We start from the raw sequence: 23,960 nt of genomic DNA, 5'->3' as shown, positions 1-23,960 counted from the left end.
ACACGGACTGTCAGGAGACACACACAGACACACACGCTAGCACATGCACTCTACACACACCTACACTGTGGTATTGTTGTATGTTGTGTTGTGGATAGTGGTGTGATGTGCCTTAATTTGTTTGAACCCCAGGAAGAGTAGAGGTGATCCGTAATAAAATACTAAATTAAATTTAAAAAATATGGCGCGCAACATTGTTCAATGTGCCAGTAAATCAGCACAATCAACTTTACTCGTTTTTTCAAATTGCCGCTGTCTTGGAGCTATAATTGGGATCATGTATATTGTGCTAATGCTGATTAAAATATATATTTAAAAAAAAATTGAAACGGAAAGTAAGTTCCTCCTTACAGAGCTGGTGTAACTGAGTCAGGTTTGTAGGCCTCCTTGCTCGCACACGCTTTTTCAGTTCTGCCCACTAATTTTCTATGGCATTGAGGTCAGGGCTTTGTGATGGCCAATCTGATACCTTGACTTTGTTGTCTTAAGCCATTTAGCCACAACTTTGGAAGTATGCTTGGGGTCATTGTCCATTTGGAAGACCCATTTGGAACCAAGCTTTAACTTCCTGACTGATGTCTTGAGATGTTGCTTCAATATATCCACATCATTTTCCTGCCTCATGATGCCATCTAGTTTGTGAAGTGCACCAGCCCCTCCAGCAGCAAAGCACCCCCACAACATGATGCTGCCACCCCCGTGCTTCACGGTTGGGATGGTGTTCTTGGGCTTGCAAGCCTACCCCTTTTCCTCCAAACATATGGCCAAACAGTTCTATTTTTGTTTCATTACATTTACATTTAAGTCATTTAGCAGACGCTCTTATCCAGAGCGACTTACAAATTGGTGCATTCACCTTATGACATCCAGTGGAGCAGCCACTTCACAATAGTGCATCTAAATCTTTTAAGGGGGGGGGGGGGGATGAGAAGGATTACTTTATCCTATCCTAGGTATTCCTTAAAGAGGTGGGGTTTCAGGTGTCTCCGGAAGGTGGTGATTGACTCCGCTGTCCTGGCGTCGTGAGGGAGTTTGTTCCACCATTGGGGGCCAGAGCAGCGAACAGTTTTGACTGGGCTGAGCGGGAACTGTACTTCCTCAGTGGTAGGGAGGCGAGCAGGCCAGAGGTGGATGAACGCAGTGCCCTTGTTTGGGTGTAGGGCCTGATCAGAGCCTGGAGGTACTGAGGTGCTGTTCTCCTCACAGCTCCGTAGGCAAGCACCATGGTCTTATAGCGGATGCGAGCTTCAACTGGAAGCCAGTGGAGAGAGCGGAGGAGCGGGGTGACGTGAGAGAACTTGGGAAGGTTGAACACCAGACGGGCTGCGGCGTTCTGGATGAGTTGTAGGGGTTTAATGGCACAGGCAGGGAGCCCAGCCAACAGCGAGTTGCAGTAATCCAGACGGGAGATGACAAGTGCCTGGATTAGGACCTGCGCCGCTTCCTGTGTGAGGCAGGGTCGTACTCTGCGGATGTTGTAGAGCATGAACCTACAGGAACGGGCCACCGCCTTGATGTTAGTTGAGAACGACAGGGTGTTGTCCAGGATCACGCCCAGGTTCTTAGCGCTCTGGGAGGAGGACACAATGGAGTTGTCAACCGTGATGGCGAGATCATGGAACGGGCAGTCCTTCCCGGGAGGAAGAGCAGCTCCGTCTTGCCGAGGTTCAGCTTGAGGTGGTGATCCGTCATCCACACTGATATGTCTGCCAGACATGCAGAGATGCGATTCGCCACCTGGTCGTCAGAAGGGGGAAAGGAGAAGATTAATTGTGTGTCGTCTGCATAGCAATGATAGGAGAGACCATGTGAGGTTATGACAGAGCCAAGTGACTTGGTGTATAGCGAGAATAGGAGAGGGCCTAGAACAGAGCCCTGGGGACACCAGTGGTGAGAGCACGTGGTGAGGAGACGGATTCTCGCCACGCCACCTGGTAGGAGCGACCTGTCAGGTAGGACGCAATCAAGCGTGGGCCGCGCCGGAGATGCCCAACTCGGAGAGGGTGGAGAGGAGGATCTGATGGTTCACAGTATCGAAGGCAGCCGATAGGTCTAGAAGGATGAGAGCAGAGGAGAGAGAGTTAGCTTTAGCAGTGCGGAGCGCCTCCGTGATACAGAGAAGAGCAGTCTCAGTTGAATGACTAGTCTTGAAACCTGACTGATTTGGATCAAGAAGGTCATTCTGAGAGAGATAGCGGGAGAGCTGGCCAAGGACGGCACGTTCAAGGGTTTTGGAGAGAAAAGAAAGAAGGGATACTGGTCTGTAGTTGTTGACATCGGAGGGATCGAGTGTAGGTTTTTTCAGAAGGGGTGCAACTCTCGCTCTCTTGAAGACGGAAGGGACGTAGCCAGCGGTCAGGGATGAGTTGATGAGCGAGGTGAGGTAAGGGAGAAGGTCTCCGGAAATGGTCTGGAGAAGAGAGGGGATAGGGTCAAGCGGGCAGGTTGTTGGGCGGCCGGCCGTCACAAGACGCGAGATTTCATCTGGAGAGAGAGGGAGAAAGAGGTCAGAGCACAGGGTAGGGCAGTGTGAGCAGAACCAGCGGTGTCGTTTGACTTAGCAAACGAGGATCGGATGTCGTCGACCTTCTTTTCAAAATGGTTGACGAAGTCATCTGCAGAGAGGGAGGAGGGGGAGGATTCAGGAGGGAGGAGAAGGTGGCAAAGAGCTTCCTAGGGTTAGAGGCAGATGCTTGGAATTTAGAGTGGTAGAAAGTGGCTTTAGCAGCAGCGACAGAAGAGGAAAATGTAGAGAGGAGGGAGTGAAAGGATGCCAGGTCCGCAGGGAGGCGAGTTTTCCTCCATTTCCGCTCGGCTGCCCGGAGCCCTGTTCTGTGAGCTCGCAATGAGTCGTCGAGCCACGGAGGCGGGAGGGGAGGACCGAGCCGGCCTGGAGGATAGGGGACATAGAGAGTCAAAGGATGCAGAAAGGGAGGAGAGGAGGGTTGAGGAGGCAGAATCAGGAGATAGGTTGGAGAAGGTTTGAGCAGAGGGAAGAGATGATAGGATGGAAGAGGAGAGAGTAGCGGGGAGAGAGAGCGAAGGTTGGGACGGCGCGATACCATCCGAGTAGGGGCAGTGTGGGAAGTGTTGGATGAGAGCGAGAGGGAAAAGGATACAAGGTAGTGGTCGGAGACTTGGAGGGGAGTTGCAATGAGGTTAGTGGAAGAACAGCATCTAGTAAAGATGAGGTCGAGCGTATTGCCTGCCTTGTGAGTAGGGGGGAAGGTGAGAGGGAGAGGTCAAAAGAGGAGAGGAGTGGAAAGAAGGAGGCAGAGAGGAATGAGTCAAAGGTAGACGTGGGGAGGTTAAAGTCGCCCAGAACTGTGAGAGGTGAGCCGTCCTCAGGAAAGGAGCTTATCAAGGCATCAAGCTCATTGATGAACTCTCCGAGGGAACCTGGAGGGTGATAAATGATAAGGATGTTAAGCTTGAAAGGGCTGGTAACTGTGACAGCATGGAATTCAAAGGAGGCGATAGACAGATGGGTAAGGGGAGAAAGAGAGAATGACCACTTGGGAGAGATGAGGATCCCGGTGCCACCACCCCGCTGACCAGAAGCTCTCGGGGTGTGCGAGAACACGTTGCGGACGAAGAGAGAGCAGTAGGAGTAGCAGTGTTATCTGTGGTGATCCATGTTTCCGTCAGTGCCAAGAAGTCGAGGGACTGGAGGGAGGCATAGGCTGAGATGAACTCTGCCTTGTTGGCCGCAGATCGGCAGTTCCAGAGGCTACCGGAGACCTGGAACTCCACGTGGGTCGTGCGCGCTGGGACCACCAGATTAGGGTGGCCGCGGCCACGCGGTGTGGAGCGTTTGTATGGTCTGTGCAGAGAGGAGAGAACAGGGATAGACAGACACATAGTTGACAGGCTACAGAAGAGGCTACGCTAATGCAAAGGAGATTGGAATGACAAGTGGACTACACATCTCGAATGTTCAGAAAGTTGAGCTTACGTAGCAAGAATCTTATTGACTAAAATGATTAAAAATGATACAGTACTGCTGAAGTAGGCTAGCTGGCAGTGGCTGCGTTGTTGACTTTGTAGGCTAGCTGGCAGTGGCTGCGTTGTTGATTCGGGGGCTAGCTGGCTAGCTAGCAGTGTTCATTACGTTACGTTGCGTTAAAAGAACGACAATAGCTGGCTAGGTAACCTAGAAAATCGCTCTAGACTACACAATTATCTTTGATACAGAGACGGCTATGTAGCTAGCTACGATCAAACAAATCAAACCGTTGTACTGTAATGAGATGAAATGAAAATGTGATACTACCTGTGGAGCGAGGCGGAATGCGACCGGGTTGTTGAGTTCTAATCGGTAGACGTTGGCTAGCTGTTGGCTAGCTAGCAGTGTCTCCTACGTTAAGGACGACAAATAGCTGGCTAGCTAACCTCGGTAAATTAAGATAATCACTCTAAAAACCACACACTCTAAACTACACAATTATCTTGGATACGAAGACAGCAAAGACAACTATGTAGCTAGCTAACACTACACTAATCAAGTCGTTCAGTTGAGGGTAATAGTTTCTACAGTGCTGCTATTCTTATTGACTAAAATGATTAAAAATGATACAGTACTGCTGAAGTAGGCTAGCTGGCAGTGGCTGCGTTGTTGACTTTGTAGGCTAGCTGGCAGTGGCTGCGTTGTTGATTCAGGGGCTAGCTGGCTAGCTAGCAGTGTTGATTACGTTACGTTGCGTTAAAAGAACGACAATAGCTGGCTAGGTAACCTAGAAAATCGCTCTAGACTACACAAGCTAAGAAGAAATTGCTAAGATTAGACAAATCAAACCGTTGTACTATAATGAAATGTAATGAAAAGTTATACTACCTGCAGACCGAAGTGCAGACCGAAGACACATGTCACTGTTAAATTGATGTGGTAAGATTCAGGGTGAATAGATGATTCATTGGGGTTACTGTAAATGAGAATGTGCTCTCACTCAGTCAATTTACCTGATAAACTTGCCTTGTTCCGTTCATCAGACCAGAGGACATTTCTCCAAAAAGTACAATCTTTGTCCCCATGTGCAGTTGCAAACCGTAGTCTGGCTTTTTTATGGCGGTTTTGGAGTAGTGGCTTCTTTCTTGCTGAGCGGCCTTTCAGGTTATGTCGATATAGGACTCGTTTTACTGAGGATATAGATACTTTTGTACCTGTTTCCTCCAGCATCTTCACAAGGTCCTTTGCTATTGTTCTGGGAATGATTTGCACTTTTCGCACCAAAGTATGTTCATTACTAGGAGACAGAACGCGTCTCCTTCATTAGCGGTATGGCGGCTGATGGTTCCATGGTGTTTATACTTGCGTACTGTTGTTTGTACAGATGAATGTGGTACCTTCAGGCGTTTGGAAATTGCTCCCAAGGATGAACCAGACTTGTGGAGGTCTAAAAAAAAATTCTGCAGTCTTGACTGATTTCTTTTGATTTTCCCATGTCAAGCAAAGAGGCAGTGAGTTTAAAGGTAGGCCTTGAAATACATCCATAGGTACACCTCAAATGGACTCAATTGATGTCAATTAGCCTATCAGAAGCTTCTAAAGCCATGACATCCCATGACATCATTTTCTGGAATTCTCCAAGCTATTTAATGGCACAGTCAACTTAGTGTATATAAACTTCTGACCCACAGGAATTGTGATACAGTGAATTATAATTGAAATAATCTGTCTGTAAACAATTGTTGGAAAAATTACTTGTGTCATGCACAAAGTAGATGTCCTAACCGACTTGCCAAAACTATAGTTTCTTAACAAGACATTTTTGGAGTGGTTGAAAACAAGTGTTAATGACTCCAACCTAAGTATATGTAAACTTCCGACATCAACTGTATAATGACTGTATTATTTCACATCATTTTGCAACAATTTCCGATCCTTGAGTAAATCAGCAATACTGTAAATACAGTCAGGTCTATAAATATTTGGACATTGACCAAGTTATTATTATTTTATTTTTAGCATATTGGAGTTTAAATTAAATAATGAATATGAGGGTATTTACATTCATCGGGTGAGGGTTTTGGAATTACAGAACTTTTTATGTGGGCACCCCTTTTAAAGGGACCAAAAGTAATTGAACAATTGGCTGATCAGCTGTTCCATGGCCAGGTGTGTTATTCCCTCATTAGTTCATTTACAAGTAAGTAGATAAAATGTGTAGAGTTGATTTCAAGTGTAACATTTGCATTTGGAATCTGTTACTGTTAACCATCAATATGAAGTCCAAAGAGCTGTCACTGCCAGTGAAGCAAGCCATCGTTAGGCTGAAAAATCTAAAGAAACCCATCAGAGAGATAACAAAAGGTGTGGCCAAATCAACTGTGTTACATTCTTAAAAATAATGATCGAACTGGTGAGCTCAGGAACACCAAAAGGTCCGGAAGACCATGGAAAACAACTGTGGTGGATGACAGAAGCATTCTTTCCCTGGTGAAAAAAACTCCTTCACAACAGTTTGCCAGATCAATAACACCCCCCCGGAGGTAGGCGTATCTGTGTCAACAATCAAGAGAAGACTTCTACAATCAAGAGAAGACTTCTACAAACAAGAGAAGACTTCTACAATCAAGAGAAGACTTCTACAAACAAGAGAAGACTTCACCAGAGTAGATAAAAGAGGGTTTACCACAAGATGGTAAGCCTCAAAAACAGAAATACCAGTTTAGAGTTTGCCAAAAAACATTTAAAAAGTCTGCCCAGTTCTAGAACAACATCCTATGGACAGATGAGACAAAGATCAACTTGTACCAGAATGATTGGAAGAGAAGAGTATGGAGCAGGGAAGGTACTGCTCATGATCCAAAGCATACCACCTCATCTGTGAAGCATGGTGGAGGTAGTGTTATGACGTGGGAATGTATGGCTGCCAATGGAACTGGTTACCTTGTATTTATTGATTATGTGACTGCTGACAAAAGCAGCAGGATGAATTCTGAAGTGTTTAGGGCTATATTATCTGCTCAGATTCAGCCAAATGCTTCAAAACTCGTTGGACGGTGCATCACAGTGCAGATTGACAATGACCCGAAGCAGACTGCTAAAGCAACCCATTACTTTTTTAAGGCAAAGAAGTGGAATGTTTTGCAATGGCCAAGTCAATCACCTGACCTGAATCCAATTTAGCATGCATTTCACTTGCTGAAGGCAAAACTGAAGGCAAAATTCCCCAAGAGCAAGCAGGAACTGAAGACAGCTGCGGTAAAGGCCTGGCAGAGCATCACCAGGAAAGAAACCCAGCATCTGGTGATGTCTATGGGCTCCAGACTTTGATGTCTATGTGTCATTGACTGCAAAGGATTTGCAACCAAGTTTTAAAAGTCACAATTTAATTCATGATTGTTAGTTTGTCCAATTACATCTGAGCCCCTAAAATTGGGGGGCTATGTATGAAAATGGTTGTAATTCCTACACGATTCATACAATCATTTTGACAAAACCCTTAAATTAAAGATAAAAGTCTATGCTTTAAACACATCTTGATTGTTTCCTTTCAAATCCATTGTGGTGACGTACAGAGCCAAAATGATGCTAATTGTGACGCTGTCCAAATACTTATGGACCTGACTGTATGTCTGTCGTTGAAGGAACCAATCTGAAATCAAATCTGACCAAAATATGAAAATATTATTTTCATGTGGCCCTTAGCAGACTATGAGAGTTGCAGTACATAAATGACATACTATTCACCCCCAAATAGAATTTATTCTGGGGATATGGGAGATATCCAGTCCAACCATCACCAACACCAACACCACCAAAGAAGGGTAAGAGACATGAGTCATGACATATTGTGAAAACAGCATGAGACATATCAGTAAAAATACAATTGACGCCTGATCTGTATACTCTGTTTTAGAGCATGCATTGACAAAAGTCCAAAGTCATGCATATATCAAGTTGACTGTACTCTAATTTATTGTGTGAAAAATCATGAATTATTGTACATTCATTTAAATTAAGGTGAAGATATCTTTTGAAAGTGATGGAGGGAATTGAAAACGAGAAATTACAGCCAAGTTCATTTAATATAAATAAATTCCTGTGTCACACAGAATTTGACAGCCCATGGAGGAAAGTATCTTGGAGGTAAGTATGTCCTGACTGGCCAAGTATGGAGGATAACTAGGAGACAACAAAAAAGAATGCAAAGGATGTTACAATCAATACCAAGGGATGTGCAAACAGTGTGCTATGCTAAATTGATGATAAATCATTGTCTCTGACAGTAAACAAAATAGGGACAAGATGGTGGGGGTCCTGAGGAACTTTGAACTGAATGATCCTGACGTGGGTCATCTGAGATGCCTGCTACATGGACCAGTCGGTGCAGGGAAGTCCAGCTTCATCAACTCAGTCAACAATGTCTTCCAAGGACGCATAACATCTGGTGCCCTGGTAGCAGCTGCCTCTGGCACAAGCTTCACCAAGACAGTAAGTTACTATAAATTAGGAATGTAGTGCCAATGATCACAAAACACTATTAATGGATGAAACATGGATCCCTAGCATACCGTTGTACACAAATACCTGCTATGAGTATGTTCTAAAAATGTTTATTTTCAGTATAAAACACACTACATTAAAAATGGAAATGCCCGTCTACCCTTTGCATTCAATGATGTCATGGGTCTGGAGGCACAAGAAAATGGGATGCAACCTAAAGACCTCATCAATGCTCTGAAGGGCCATCTACCAGAAGGCTATAAGGTAAACCAGCATACACAAATTTATACATACAGACGCAAATAATATTATACTGTAAATGTAGCCTTCCTTAACCCAACAAACAATGCCAATAGTTCTGTTCTTTCTACACTCTTCGAAAATAGGGCTCTAAACAGGTTCTTCACCATTCCCCATAGTAGAACCCTTTTTGGGTCTAGGTAGAAGCTTTTTCGGTTCCACCCTCTGTGGAAAAGGTTCTACATGGAACCCAAACGGGTTCTACCTGGAACCAAAAGGTTTCTCCCATAAACCAAAAATAGCTATTCAAAGGGTTCTCCTACGGGTTTAGGCTCGAGATAGCACCTTTTTCCTCAGAGTGTACCAACACCAGCCAAATAATCCATTTTTCAATGGCAAATTTAACAAAACAAACTCGTAATCGTTTTAAGCAGAGAAGTCCTGTCAGACCAGTCTTGTCTTTCCTTGGGCCAGTTCAATCCTTGCTGGCCATTAACTGAGGAAAGTCCAGACTACAATAGGATGCCTATGTCAAGTAACAAGGTTCACTGTCTGGTGAGTGTTGTACCAGCAGACAAAATCTCTCTCATGTCAAGTGATGTCACAGCGAAGATGCGGAAGGTCAGAGAAAAAGCCAGTAATATGGGTGAGCTATTCCAAACCCTCTATGTTGCTCTGTGTCTTTCTCACGCCGTGTTTATGAAGTGGCCTTTGGCTGTAGATAGCTCTTGACCTTCACTTTTATTATTACTTGAAACTGTGTTACCTATATATTAGCTCTTCCATTCAATCATTTCTTCAACAGGAATTCCTCAAGTTGTTGTCATGACCATGCCAGACAAGGCTTGTGTTCTTGTGGACAGTGATGTGAAGAGAATATACACCAGCAAGGCAATCAAAGAGAAGGTGAGTCATGTTTTACATCACATGTAATCCTCAAGTCACATCAAATCACATTAAATCTTACTCAGGTAAAGCTAAATTCCTGCCCACTCGGGTAAAGAAAAAGTCCTGCCAACTCAGGTAAAACAAAAATCCTGCTTTCTCAGGTAAAGCATAAGTAAGTGTTGTCCAACATTTCTCAGATGCAGACCTGCAGTAATGAGCTGGGTGTTCCCATGAACTGCATGCTGCCTGTGAAGAACTACCATGAGGAGGAGATGCTGGATGACGACATGGACATCCGGATCCTGAACGCCATGACTCAGATTATGAACTTTGCCAACGACTACATCTGGGACCTCCAACAACATGCATGAGTGTCACACGCTAGGAGATTAGAGAGCCATCCAGTACACTCCTAAATCTATATAGTCTAGATTTCATTTCAGAGAAGCTATCCCCCTTAGGAAATGTGTTTTGAAGGCTGGATGAAGACTGGAGTGAAAGTTCTCTTTTCAATGTTTTCATAAAGTCCAATGATGTCAGTTATCTATGCATCATGTTTGGCATTCTATCAAGGATACTAGCTTATCTAATGCAAGTGTACACTGTTGGGTGTTATATGTAGGTGCTGTCTAGAACCTAAAACAGTTATTCGGTTGTCATCATAGGAGAACCTTTTATTAAAGAACTCTTTGGGTTCCATGTAAAATCCTCACTGGTTCATCTTAGCTAGCTAGTAGCTCTAGTTAGATCCCTCTGTAATATGGATATCTTCCATACAGGGTTCTTGTGTGATGTGCCAAGAAGAGTACACCGCCACTACATCGAGTCACTATAAGTTGATACTTGTAAAAATGTCCATTATTTTATGCTTTTCCTGTACCTATGTTTGTCCTGTGCAGCTGCAGGCTTTTTTTTGGTGCTGAAATCAGTTGTTTTTGGAGAGAAAAAAAAAGAAACTGTACCCCGTAATCCATATATAAGAACTACGGATTTCAGCACCCAAAGAAAAGCTTGCAGTTACACAGGACAAACAGACATTTTTACAAGTATCGACTGATAGCGACTCAATCTAGTCAGTGGTACACTCCGCCGACACTCATCGCAACTCAACTCCGTAGAGATGTATATGTATGTATCTATGTATAAATATCTGACAGCATTCTATACAAGAGGGAATGCATAAATAAGCCAACAAATATTAGTTAAATAAAATATGGAAGAATCGATGAAAAGCTGCATTGACTGTGAAGTTTGTAGTTTCAACTGGACAATTTCACTTGAACAACCCTCAAGTCATAATAACAATTGGGAAACTGAGAAAATGTTGTTACCCGAGTTGCAGAGTTGTGGCATTTCACCACTAAGCTTTTACATTTTAAACCAAGCGATGGCAACAAATCCCTTATTAACAATTAAAAATGTATTTAAATGGATAATGTAGCTAGTTTTACCATATTATCAATGTTAAGCAAGCTATGTAAACTTTTCTTGGTTGAAGAATTGTTCCTAACATCAAAACAACTTGAAAACAATCATGTCGGATTTACAACGGGCATGTGAATGCCCCATTAGATAGATAACTAGTGAAGCCCGTTTTAGCATGAACAGCGCCATTGAGGAATTTCGCCATTTTGAAGTAGTCAACTGGGTGGGACTTCCTATGGGTTAAGGAAGGATCACATAATTCCATCCAGGTCATCAGGAATGGTCAGCCAAAGAATGATACTCATTAGCAAACATTCCATAACTGCAGGTGGAAGTAATCAACAACCTTGCCTTTATACCTTTTCAAACAACACACTCCAGGTGGCACTGTGCACCCTTTCAGTTTGTTTACCAACTCATAGAAGTAGTAAAATAAGAAATTCAACTACTTTAAAATGGAGCAGAGGAGGCTGGTGGGAGGAGCTATAGGAAAATGGGCTCATTGTAATGTCTGGAATGGGATAAATGGAACGGCATCAAACAAATGGAAACCCTGTTTGACTCCGTTCCATTAGTTCCATTCCATTACAATGAACCCATCCTCCTATAACTCTTCCCACTGGCCTACTCTAAAATGCAGATAGCCTCAATGGCACTGCCCATGCTCTCACAGACGACATAATGGCACAGATACAAAGTAAGAAGTCTAACTAAGTCTATGGCTAGCTGACAGCAAAGCATTTACTTAGACATCTCATCTTTGTATCTGTCCTATTGTAGCATCTGTGACAGCATGGGCAGGACCTTTGAGGCTATCTCCATTTTAAAGCACTTTACATTTATTTTACTACTACTTCTATGCAGCAAAGGTGTCGGCTAGAGAGTACGTGCAGGAGATTCCAGCATGGATTTGTAGTCTTGCATGACAAAGTATCAGCTTTCACCTCATGTGAAAGCTGATACTCTTGTTTCATAAAATGCATTAAATGGGATTATTTTTCCACTCTGTCATACACCATAAAAGGCTTTTTATTTTTACATTCATTGTCCAACAAGTGTTTAAAGGCCTTTATTGTTTTGTTCTGACATCTGGGATGGGGAGTTGGAGGTGGATGCCCACCTTTTTTTTGCTTATTTTTCTTTACGTACCAATTTTATTATTATCAAATCATGTTATGTGAGCAAGATGATCATTCCTTTGTATGCATTTCTTATTTTTGTTTTTCTTACCGAGAATGGTAATGGCCAGAACTGAGCGAATGGAATGGCATCAAACACCTGTAAACCAGGTGTTTGTTGTATTTGATACCATTCCACTGATTCCACTCTAGTCATGACAACGAGACCGTTCTCACCAGTTAAGGTGCCACCAACCTCCTGTGATATAGGTATAGAATGAAATTTCATAAAAATAAAAACATTAGAAACATTAAAAAAGTTATCATACTATACTAAATATGTCACCAAATAATTTAGTCAAATACACTGTTTTGCAATGAAGGTGATAGGTTTGGTTTCTGAAATGTATATATTATTAATCATTAGGTATAATAGAGACATGAGGGGTGCCATAAGTAAGCTTAGGAGGGGCTGAGTGCAGGGAAAACAATCACATGTAGCAGTACTGAGAGTGGAGGAACTGTTTAAGGCCCTGTCACTCAGCTCTCTGCCTAGCAATAATGATGCAATGTTTGGTGATAAGGAGGAGACTCCACCCAAAGTGGGGTATGTACACTACCACTGTTGAAACCATGTTTTTGTCTAATGCAGCTGTATTGACCCTCTGGGCAGAATAAACTTGGTTTAAAGCTTTCATAGTGTTCATTGAGTTTGTACTCTGAAAATTAGAACCTAAGAAAGGTCTACAGTAACTTCAACAGCACTGTCTCGGAGACCATCATGGTGTAGCCGGAGGACAGCTAGCTTCGTCCTCCTCTGGCTACATTGACCATAATACAAAACCTAGGAGGCTCGTAGCCCTCACCCCCTTCCATAGACATACATGGTATTATGACCACTTCCGGGGGACGTCCTCCAACCAATCAAAGCTTTTGCAATAGGAACTGACATGTTGTCTACCCGCTCGTAGAAATAGGATCAGATAATAAACCTAGTGTGTTGTATTGGGATTGTGCCACAGAGCATTATGTGGGTTCTATGTGTTGAGAAGCTTCCTGACATTGTTGGGTAGAGATGTAGAGTTAGTTGAGCTTTTGTTTATATTATTCAATTCAAATGACACGGAAGATGTATATTCTAAATTGTTTTCTTGGTTTTAGAACTTGATTTCTGTGTCCAGTTGGTGCAATTTATTTAAAAAATGAAACGTTAGCCTAGCTAACCTAGCTACCAGCGTGAGTGTGCAGTTATCTCCGGCAGAATGGTAGAATGGCTAACGCTGCCGAAAATGTTGTGGACTTTTTGTTGAAGGATCCCTTTCATTCTCTGGGGTACATGGAAAAGGTATGAATTAAAAGCGAGGGTCGATCTCTGCCTGAGATCAGTTTCATAAAGGATAAAAAGGTGAGGTCATTCAATATCGACTGGTATCAAAAGTATAGCTGGTTAACAGGGAGCCTTTCATCAAGCTGCCTGTATTGCTGGCCTTGCCTGCTTTTTGGAAAGTCTGAGCCTTGGTCGAAATGTGGGTAGAGTGACCTGAAGAACATCGATCGTTCAGCTAAATGGCAAAACAAAAGCAGGGAGCATATAAATGCCCACATCAGATTCAAAAGCTGCATTGATAGAGACCACAAGAGGGAAAGTTCCGCCAACAAGGTCAACTACGATGAGCTTGCAGAGGTAATTGCACCTTGCAGAGGTAACCGAACATATCAAACTTTCCAATGTCTTTTCCGAATGATTTGATAGCTTCCATCGCATCATCCATTAAAATGTAGATTAAAGAGAGAGATTTACATTTTTTCACGTGTGCTCAAGTAGGCTTTCTACTTTCCTCTGATATTTATTTAGCAAAGATGAACACATAATCACTCCAGACAGATCCAAGCAAAAACTCAACACCTAAACATTAGAAATCTGACATGCTGTATGGGATTTTAAATAACTAATTTTCAGACTGATCAACTGTAGGCTACTAATAAGAGCAGCTGTATAACGTTACATCCTATGCGCCCTGCCCATCTGGTCATGGTAAACTAATTGGTAACGTTATGTATTTATCGTCCATTTATGTATCAGGAGAAAATGTTAATGTGATCAAATTCAGTTTATATAAAAATTTTGGGCTGGCTAGGCTGCCTACATGTTTTTAATCCAAAATTATTCACTGGAATTAATATCTTGTATCTCACACACCCTATTTTAGGTTTCCCTCCTTTACGGGATAATCAGACCTATTTGTGCGCCTCCGGACGATCTCGACTATCCCCTCCAAAACGTATTTCGACAGGCAATCTATATTTATATAATTATGTCTCTGACCTACTCTCTTATAATTTTATTATTATATTTCGCCTTCTATTTTACGTTTTCCGGCCAATATATATCAACCAATTTTATGTTTTAGGTCTCAACATTAGCTAGTTTACATTGGTAGTGGCCACAGATACCTAGGGTCATTACGGACCCCCCCTTCCTCCTGGTTGGCTCTATACCCAATTCCTAGATTTCATGTGGCACTTGCTTGCAGTTCCTATAGTTTCCACTGGGTGTCAACAGTCTTTAGAAATTGGTTGATGTTTTTCCTTTGAGAAATTAAGAAGTAGGGCTGTTCAGAATGAGGGTCGAGTGAAGTGTACTGTTTGTTAGGGGTGCGCGAACTGAAAGCTCGCTCCACTTTGTTTTTATCCGCAATTGAACGCAGTTTATCCCGTCTTAAATTGTATTGATTATTTACGTAAAAAAATACCTAAAGTTGTATTAGGAGAGTTGTTTGAAATGTTTGGAACAAGTTTATAGGTAACTTACCGCTTCCACATGATGTCACCAGTCGTTGGAATTTGGTTGAGCTTATTCCTTTGTGCAATGAAGAAGTACGGCCATCTAGGAACTGGGTAACACTGTTGAGAGTTGCGCAAGAGTTGAAAAGTAGCGTTGGTTTGTTGTCTTCCTGTATTGAACACAGATAGACCCGTCTTCAATTTAATCGATTATTAACGTTTAAAAATACCTAAAGTTGTATTACAAAAGTATTTTGAAATGTTTTGGCAAAGTTTACAGGTAACTTTTGAGATATTTTAGTAGTGACGATGCGCAAATTGGAAGCTGTTTTTTTCTGGATCAAATGCGCCAAATAAATTGACATTTTGGATATATATGGACAAACAAAAGGACCAATTGTGATGTTTATGGGACATATTGGAGTGCCAACAAAAGAAGCTCGTCAAAGGCATGATTTATATTTTATTTATGCGTTTTGTGTAGCGCCTGCAGGGTTGAAATATGCTACTCTCTTCGTTTACTGTTGTGCTATCATCAGATAATAGCTTCTTATGCTTTCGCCAAAAAGCCTTTTAAAAATCTGACATGTTGGCTGGATTCACAACGAGTGTAGCTTTAATTTAGTATCTTACATGTGTGATTTAATGAAAGTTTGATTTTGATATCATCTTATTTGAATTTGCCCGCTGCATTTTCCCTGGCTTTTGGCCAAGTGAGACGCTTAGCGCCCCCTATCCTAGAGAGGTTAAGGCCCTCGTCAGCGACATCTACGGCCTTGTTCAATCGAACCCAATACTCCATAACAGGCTCTACGGGTACAGGTTTAGTATTGTAAAAATCAGCCAAGGGCATGCATGAATAGGCCAATTCGCTGAAATTCTGTTTCAGAATGTTAAATACAATCTCTGGCTTCTCTGTAGGATCAACTGTTGTCTCATTGCGTAAATGTATCTTTACCATGTCTCTTGCTTTGCCAGATAATCGACTAATCATCTCATGTGATTGTTCCCCAACAGGACATCCCTTCCTCCTCAAGTATATTCTCATCAACTCCTCCCATTCATGAATGGAGCATTTGTCTGTACCATCTACTCTATATGTAGGAGGTTCCTTTATGTCTGATTGCATGATAAACTGAATTTGACTGAGATCTACATATCCTACTGACTCTGAATGATGATCGCTTATCTTTTCTGTACTTACTGGTGGCTCATAAGTACTGGACCTGCCACTCTGTAGTTCTTCCCTAATGGAGCTCCCTATTTCCCGGGCTAGCTGAGTGACCAGCTCAGCTAGACCATCTACAGGGGCATTTGGATTAACAATAGATGAAGGGCTTTCATCCCAAAATGTTGTGGAGCAGAACATGGGGGAACCTCCTGCACCTACACACTTTACAGGGGTTTGATCAGAGTATGAGAAAAACCTCCCCCTCCCAGCAGTGAATTGGGTTCATCACCATTGTAAAACCACTAATGTTACGTTAAAATGTCTGTTGATGAACACACTTCTATGTTGGTTAACTATAAACAGCGCTCTCAATACATCGTTGTCAGAAATAAAATAAACAGGAAAAAGACTGTAGTTCCGCTGTTTGCCACAAGGCGGCAAGAGTACCTCAATGATATAATTCGTCTCTAGAGCAGCAGCGCAGCCGTGATTGAGCTGACGTCGATCAACGATGAATCCGGGTCTAGAAGCACACATGTAACCGGTGCTATACTGCACCGCTGTAACTCTGCGTTGTGTGAAGTTGATTGAGACTATAGACGTGGACTTTGCAGATCAGGTAGTTTTAATTAAGCAGAACTCACTCTGCATCCTGCATCTGCATCCAAAAGGAAATAAAACGTTTGTAGAGCACATATGTTCCGCAAATCGTCGCCTCTTTCTCTCATAGTGCATCACAATGATTTTTGAATACAAAAATTTGTACATTCTCTCCTTATTATACATAACATATTTTACATGGATAAAACCACATACCTGCATCCAAAAGTAAATAAAACATTTGTTGAGCACATTTGTTCTGCGAATCGTCGCCTCTTTCTACAACAGATGCACAATAGGAGGGACTGGGATCATTCTGCTAATACCTTAACTAGCTATTAACCATATGTTGAATTCAGAATGTTGAGATCATCCTAAAAAGTACAATTACAAGTGCATCCACTTTTGAGTGACCTCTAAATATACATAATTATTCATGAACAAAACACTGTGTGTTTGACTTTGTACTTAAAATAATCAAACTTTTCTGAAGACAGAAAAAGCGTGCCTACCTCTCATAGTGCATCAAAATGATTCGAGCACGAGCACGCAGGGCAAAACGTAAGTAACTGTCACCAACTAAGCCAAACAGTATCACCCATTCCATATATAACACTGTCTACTCCTATAGAGCCACATAGGCAAAGTGGAAACCAGACTTGTAGTCTGTGGTGCCTTTAGCTTGCATGATCTGCACATGATCTGTCTCTTTGAAGATCTTCTTGTTGCGAACGTTGGCCTGGACCAGATGTTTGAAGCAAGGGACCACTGCCTCTGCCTTCTCATTAAACTGAAACAGGGCAGCAGAGAGAAGGAGAAGAGCAGAAGAGAGTTTGAAGAAAGACTATGAGAGAGCAGGTTAGAGAGATAAAGACAGTGGGTTAGAGAGGGAGGAAGGGAGGGGTTGATTATTAACAAATGTATAACCGTCATATCATAGTGTTTTGTTGTGTTGTTTAAGGTTGTGCAACATGTTTTATGTTGATATCCATGTATCAAAAATAATACATAAAAACAAAAAAAGTATAACCAATGAAATATCAATCCCAGGTTTAACGAAAGTACCACATTATCAGACATACACACCCTGCCACGTTGACATAGTCGTCATCAGACAGTATCCAGCATCTCCGTCACTGATGCCTTGATCAGCTTCAGAGTCAGTCCTCTCACACTGCCTCTCCTGAGGTGGGAAAGGGGAAAGGTATCATGGCACACATTCAAAAACATATAGAATAATAGCACACACATGCACTTGTGCATGTACGTAGACAGCAACAGCAAGGCAGGCCCAAGCCAACATGATTCAGCCCACACGAACACACTGAACACAGCATAACACTAACTTGTAGGAAGTACACAATGTTTAATGAGGCCTACATCAAATTATCCCCCGTACAGACTAGAGGTCGACTTCAAGTTTTCTTAACAATCGGTAATCTGCATTTTTGGACACCGATCACATTGCACTCCACGAGGAGACTGCGTGGCAGGGTGACCACCTGTTACGCAAGTGCAGCAAGGAGCCAATGTAAGTTGCAAGCTAGCATCAAACTTATCTTATAAAAAACAATCAATCTTAAAATAATCACTAGTTAACTACACATGGTTGATTATTATACTAGTTTAACTAGCTTGTCCTGCGTTGCATATAATCAATGTGGTGCCTGTTAATTTATCATCGAATCACAGCCTACTTTGCCAAACGGGTGACGATTTAACATGCGCATTCGCGAATAAAGCACTGTCACCAATGTGCACCATGCACCAATGTGTACCTAACCATAAACATCAATGCCTTTCTTAAAATCAATACACAAGTATATTATTTTAAACCTGCATATTTAGTTAAAATAAATTCATGTTAGCAGGCAATATTAACTAGGGAAATTGTGTCACCTCTCTTGCGTTCTGTACAAGCACAGTCAGGGTATATGCAGCAGTTTGGGCCGCCCGAACTCTTCCTAACAAAGACAGTAATTAATTTGACAGAATTTTACATAATTATGACATAACATTGAAGGTTGTGCAATGTAACAGCAATATTTAGACTTAGGGATGCCACCCGTTCGAATACGGAACGGTTCCGTATTTCACTGAAAGAATAAACGTTTTGTTTTCGAAATGATAGTTTCTGGATTTGACCATATTAATGACCTAAGGCTCATATTTCTGTGTGTTTATTATATTATAATTAAGTCTATGATTTGATATTTGATAGAGCAGTCTGACTCAGTGATGGTAGGCAGCAGCAGGCTCATAAGAACTCATTCAAACAGCACTTTCCTGCGTTTGCCAGCAGCTCTTCGCAATACTTGAAGCACTGCGCTGTTTATGACTTCAAGCCTATCAACTCCCGAGAATAGGCTGGCAATACTATAGTGCCTATAAAGAACATCCAATAGTCAAGGTATATGAAATACAAATGGTATAGAGAGAAATAGTCCTATAATTCCTATAACTGCAACCTAAAACTTCTTAACTGGGAATATTGACGACTCATGTTAAAAGGAACCACCAGCTTTCATATGTTCTCATGTTCTGAGCAAGGAACTTAAACGTTAGCTTATTTACATGGCACATATTGCACTTTTACTTTCTTCTCTAACACTGTATTTCTGCATTATTTAAACCAAATTGAACATGTTTCATTATTTAATTGGGACTAAATAGATTTTATTCATCTATTATATATATTAAGTTAAAATAAAAGTGTTCATTCAGTATTGTTGTAATTGGCTTTTTTTTGGGTCCTCCAATAATCGGTATCGGCGTTGAAAAATCATAATCGTGAGCTTCACAGCTATGGCATGATGCTAGGTAACTACGTCTAAGAGCCAGCACAGTTAAACGAGTCCCCAAACGAAACACCACAGATCCCCAAAAATGTATAAATTAGCATTTGTATCAAATCAAAATCAAATCAAATGTATTTATATAGCCCTTCGTACATCAGCTGATATCTCAAAGTGCTGTACAGAAACCCAGCCTAAAACCCCAAACAGCAAGCAATGCAGGTGTAGAAGCACGGTGGCTAGGAAAAACTCCCTAGAAAGGCCAAAACCTAGGAAGAAACCTATAGAGGAACCAGGCTATGAGGGGTGGCCAGTCCTCTTCTGGCTGTGCCGGGTGGAGATTATAACAGAACATGGCCAAGATGTTCAAATGTTCATAAATGACCAGCATGGTCAAATAATAATAATCACAGTAGTTGTCGAGGGTGCAGCAAGTCAGCACCTCAGGAGTAAATGTCAGTTGGCTTTTCATAGCCGATCATTAAGAGTATCTCTACCACTCCTGCTGTCTCTAGAGAGTTGAGAACAGCATGTCTGGGACAGGTAGCATGTCCGGTGAACAGGTCAGGATTCCATAGCCGCAGCCAGAACAGTTGAAACTGGAGCAGCAGCATGGCCAGGTGGACTGTGGACAGCAAGGAGTCATCATGCCAGGTAGTCCTGAGGCATGGTCCTAGGGCTCAGGTCCTCCGAGAGAGAGAAAGAAAGAGAGAAAGAGAGAACTAGAGAGAGCATAAATTCACACAGGACACCGGATAAGACAAGAGAAGTACTCCAGATATAACAAACTGACCCTAGCCCCCCGACACATAAACTACTGCAGCATAAATACTGGAGGCTGAGACAGGAGGGGTCAGGAGACACTGTGGCCCCATCCGATGATACCCCCGGACAGGGCCAAACAGGAAGGATATAACCCCACCCACTTTGCCAAAGCACAAGAGCACCAGTTTGTACCCAACCTTCACTGGCAATACAGCAACAAAGCATGGCAAAGCAAATGAGGTCAATGTCATCACACTCCTGGAGAGCAGAGGGCATGTTGCGGAGAACAGAGGCCTGGTGGTGCACCCTGACCATCCTTGGTTGGGAGCCAGCTCAGATGGGATCCTTGATGCAACACAGCTCCTTGAGATCAAGTAATACTTTTTGAGTCGGTCAAATGGTGACATCAAAAGCTTGGATGATGGACAGTACCTAATTCACCCCAATAGAAAAGATGGATACTACCTTCAGGTGGGTAAAAATGTTTTCAAGAAAATAGATTATTAGCTGTATTATTACAAGTATTGAACATTGTATTGTAAACTCATACTAATCAGAATATTGTTGCAATGTGCTTTCTTATTCCTTCTTTCAGACACAAGTGACCATGATGTGCATGGGCCTACAGAGCTGCAAGCTGGTTGTCTGGACACCAAGCGAGCACATAGAAGTGGACATTTCATTTGATAAAGACAACACATGTGCAACAGCTGCAGAAGTTCTACTTTTTATAGATACTACCTAGGTTGGCTGATGATTTGGCTGAAAAGAAGATACATCTCTGCCCAAAGTACCTGGAGCTCTTTAATTAAGTAAATTGGAGTGAGCAGTAGATTGAATATGCTGGGCATACACAATTCAATTCGTTTGAGCATGCACTTACTTCATGAAGTACTGTTTTAATAAATATATTAAATAATACAAAAGATACTAATATTAGATAATCAATTTATTAAGAGATATACTTACACAAACACAGTGTCATGATGTCACCAGTTTATTTTTCATAGGACAAAGTCAATGTTCATTAGACAGAACCAGTTAAAATAGGCAAGTTGGTACAGGCAGTTGTGTGAGCTGACAAAACAATGATTTAAAACAAATAGAGCTAACAGTAGGAATAAAATAATGTTACAAATGCTGACAATGTTTTGTAATTCATTAACAGGAATAAAGTGATGTACATTTTTGTAATACATAAACGATCAGTGCATGTTAGTCATGTTGATTGTGTTAGACATAGTCTCTATTTGCTAGAAATAAGCTCTCCTCTCAGATTTACAAGAGCTGCACACATTTTAAGTATGTTGTCAATTTTAGGGACCAAACTAATTGGCACAGTTTGTGAGAGAATCTTGTACACCCTTAAGACGCCTTATTGCCGTTCCACATGAATACGGACATTAGCAATGCGTTGTGTACGAGTGACCTGCTAATTTGTCAACTGGCATTTCTTGCGTGTAAATGCTGGTAAGACCAAGTGTACATTCCGTTCCTCTAGCAAGTCCCTAATTGTGAAGCCACGGACCATCATCACCTCATCTCCAGCACGCAAATGGTCGAGAAACCCTGAGTTCTGTGTTATGAACCAATCGCTACATTTCCCACCATAAGCCTCTGAAATTAACACAGCCATTCCTGATGGAGCAGTTGCAACTAGATATTTTACAGTATTACTGGCATATTAGTGACTGTAAAATTCAGGTCTTGAGTCCAGATTTTAGTCTTCTGCAAAACACTTTCTGTGCAGTCAATAACACAAGTTGTGTTTGAAAAATGATCCTGAAAAACCTGTGGCATGGCAGCCTTTATTGTCTCACGAGGCAGCCATGGAATGAGATCCTTGGTGTGCTCAGCAATAACATCTATCCAGAATTTCAATGTTTTACTGACCTGACCAGGTGACCTTTTGAAGTGTCTTGCTAAATCAGCAATTACAAAGTTCTGTCTAAGTTTCATTAGGGTCAACAGAATTTGGTCTACAACTGGCATTGCTGATGATGTGGGGGCAAAACCTTGGAAGCAAGACACAAGAGTGTTGAATTCTAGTAGTGGAATCCCTGTGTACAGCAGACAGTCTGCATCATCTTTCAATGTAACATCTGCAACAGATAGTGACCTCTCAGGGGCTGGTGCAGTTGTCATGCCACATGTGATAATAGGTCCTTTGGAGTAGGTGTGGTACTCCATTGCTGGGTCTGACCACTGTGTTTGGGTATCATGGAAGGTCTTTGAAATAGAACCTGGCTCCTCAGAAACCTCTACCACACCAGACTCATCTGCAGTTGATGATTAGTTGAATATGAATATAGATGATTAGTTCATGAAATTATTTGGTAAAGACCTGGAAAAGCAAATACACTAATTAGGGATACTTTTAAAAACATTTTAAACTCCCTGTGCCTTACTTATATTGTTTATCAGACTATTCACTACTGCAAATAAGCACTCTAAACCCAGTGGGATACATAGACTAGGTTTAATATTTTCAAAACAAATATTCTGTATCTATTATCTACTAGAACATGGAATGAACACCTGCCAAATACAGGGTAAATGTTGGCTGTGACAGGTAGTTTATTATTAATATTATTATAAATTAAGAATAATCATGGATTAAAGGTTACACAATATGTACCATATTTCTAATGCACAATATGTACCATATTTCTAATGCCAGGTAGCCTTCCACTGACTCAGTGTTTACAATTATAAAGCGTTTAACATAGATTTTGTAAGTGGCAAAAAATAATTCTGGTAGAAATTAAAGAGATTAATTTCAGACCCTAACAAACACGCGGTATCAAAACTAGTCGACATAACGTTACCTAATCTTGTGACATGTATGTCAACCCTCCTGCTGAGGCGGCGTCTCATAACCCAGAGAGTGTTGTGTATGGGTTATAGTGCGTTGGCGTTTTATCAACAAAGCGAAACCAGGATTGTTTTGTTTTTTTAGTTTTTGAGACAATTTCTTTTCACTTTGTCGTCATTTGGGAGGCAATGGAAACTGTACCATCTCGTGACAGGAACATTCTGATTTAGTTTTATGTTTATGGTCGAAGGACTCCAATTTCAACATCTAGCGAGTGAATATTTTATTATTCCTTATCCCAGTTGGCTAGCTTCTAAAACCAAAAATACAGCTGGTCAACTCAATACCGCTACATCCGCAGGAAATGCCACCCATAATGGTTTCCCCAGGAAACTTCTGGATAAAAACATGTTTTCACTTTGTCATTATGGGGAATTGTCTGTAGATGAGTAAAAAAAACAACGATTTAAACCATTTTAAATTCAAGCTGTGACACAACAAAATGTGGAATAAGTCATGGAGTATGAATTAAATATTTCTGAAGGCACTGTAGAAGCAAGTCTTGGTACCTTAATTGTGTTCTGGAAAAAAAAAACACATTTACATGCATATTGACCACAAAGATTGCCATTTTCCTAATGACTATAAATGGAGGATTCTGCTTCTTGAATACAACAGCCTGCAGCATCCAGGTCGGCCTTCAACATTATATCCTCGATGAGATGGGACAGTCATAAAACAGAGTCATATTGAAAGTGAAACTATGGCCCCTCTATTCCTGTAAAGGTACCATTTACAGGAAATTGGTATAGAAATAAGAGAGCCAGATTGCCCTCTCTACTTGATGGATTTGTAGAATTATCTAGTTATTCTATATCTAACACTGGAAAGTGAAAATCATTGCACCAGT

General features: G+C 41.6%; 1 protein-coding gene and 1 long non-coding RNA gene across 2 annotated transcripts; one reads left to right on the top strand and one right to left on the bottom strand.

Annotated features, from left to right (window-relative positions):
* The first annotated feature begins 8,251 nt into the window (after positions 1-8,251).
* Positions 8,252-10,159, top strand: LOC115131754 (interferon-induced protein 44-like). The gene is made up of 4 exons (XM_029663712.2): positions 8,252-8,437; positions 8,570-8,713; positions 9,467-9,595; positions 9,775-10,159. Exons 1-4 carry the CDS (start codon positions 8,252-8,254, stop codon positions 9,946-9,948), a joined length of 633 nt encoding a protein of 210 aa, XP_029519572.1. The 3' UTR covers positions 9,949-10,159.
* Positions 10,160-21,171: 11,012 nt separating this feature from the next.
* LOC115143189 (uncharacterized) lies at positions 21,172-23,953 on the bottom strand. Its single transcript, XR_003865606.2, has 2 exons — positions 23,064-23,953; positions 21,172-22,579 (listed from the first exon to the last, which is right to left on the bottom strand). It is a non-coding gene; the product is annotated as an uncharacterized LOC115143189 (long non-coding RNA).
* Between the last annotated feature and the right edge of the window lie 7 nt (positions 23,954-23,960).

The sequence above is a fragment of the Oncorhynchus nerka genome, linkage group LG2 (genome assembly GCF_034236695.1).
Source record: "Oncorhynchus nerka isolate Pitt River linkage group LG2, Oner_Uvic_2.0, whole genome shotgun sequence".
NCBI classification, from domain to species: Eukaryota; Metazoa; Chordata; class Actinopteri; order Salmoniformes; family Salmonidae; genus Oncorhynchus; species Oncorhynchus nerka.
This window is presented reverse-complemented; position numbering and strand designations above follow the sequence as displayed.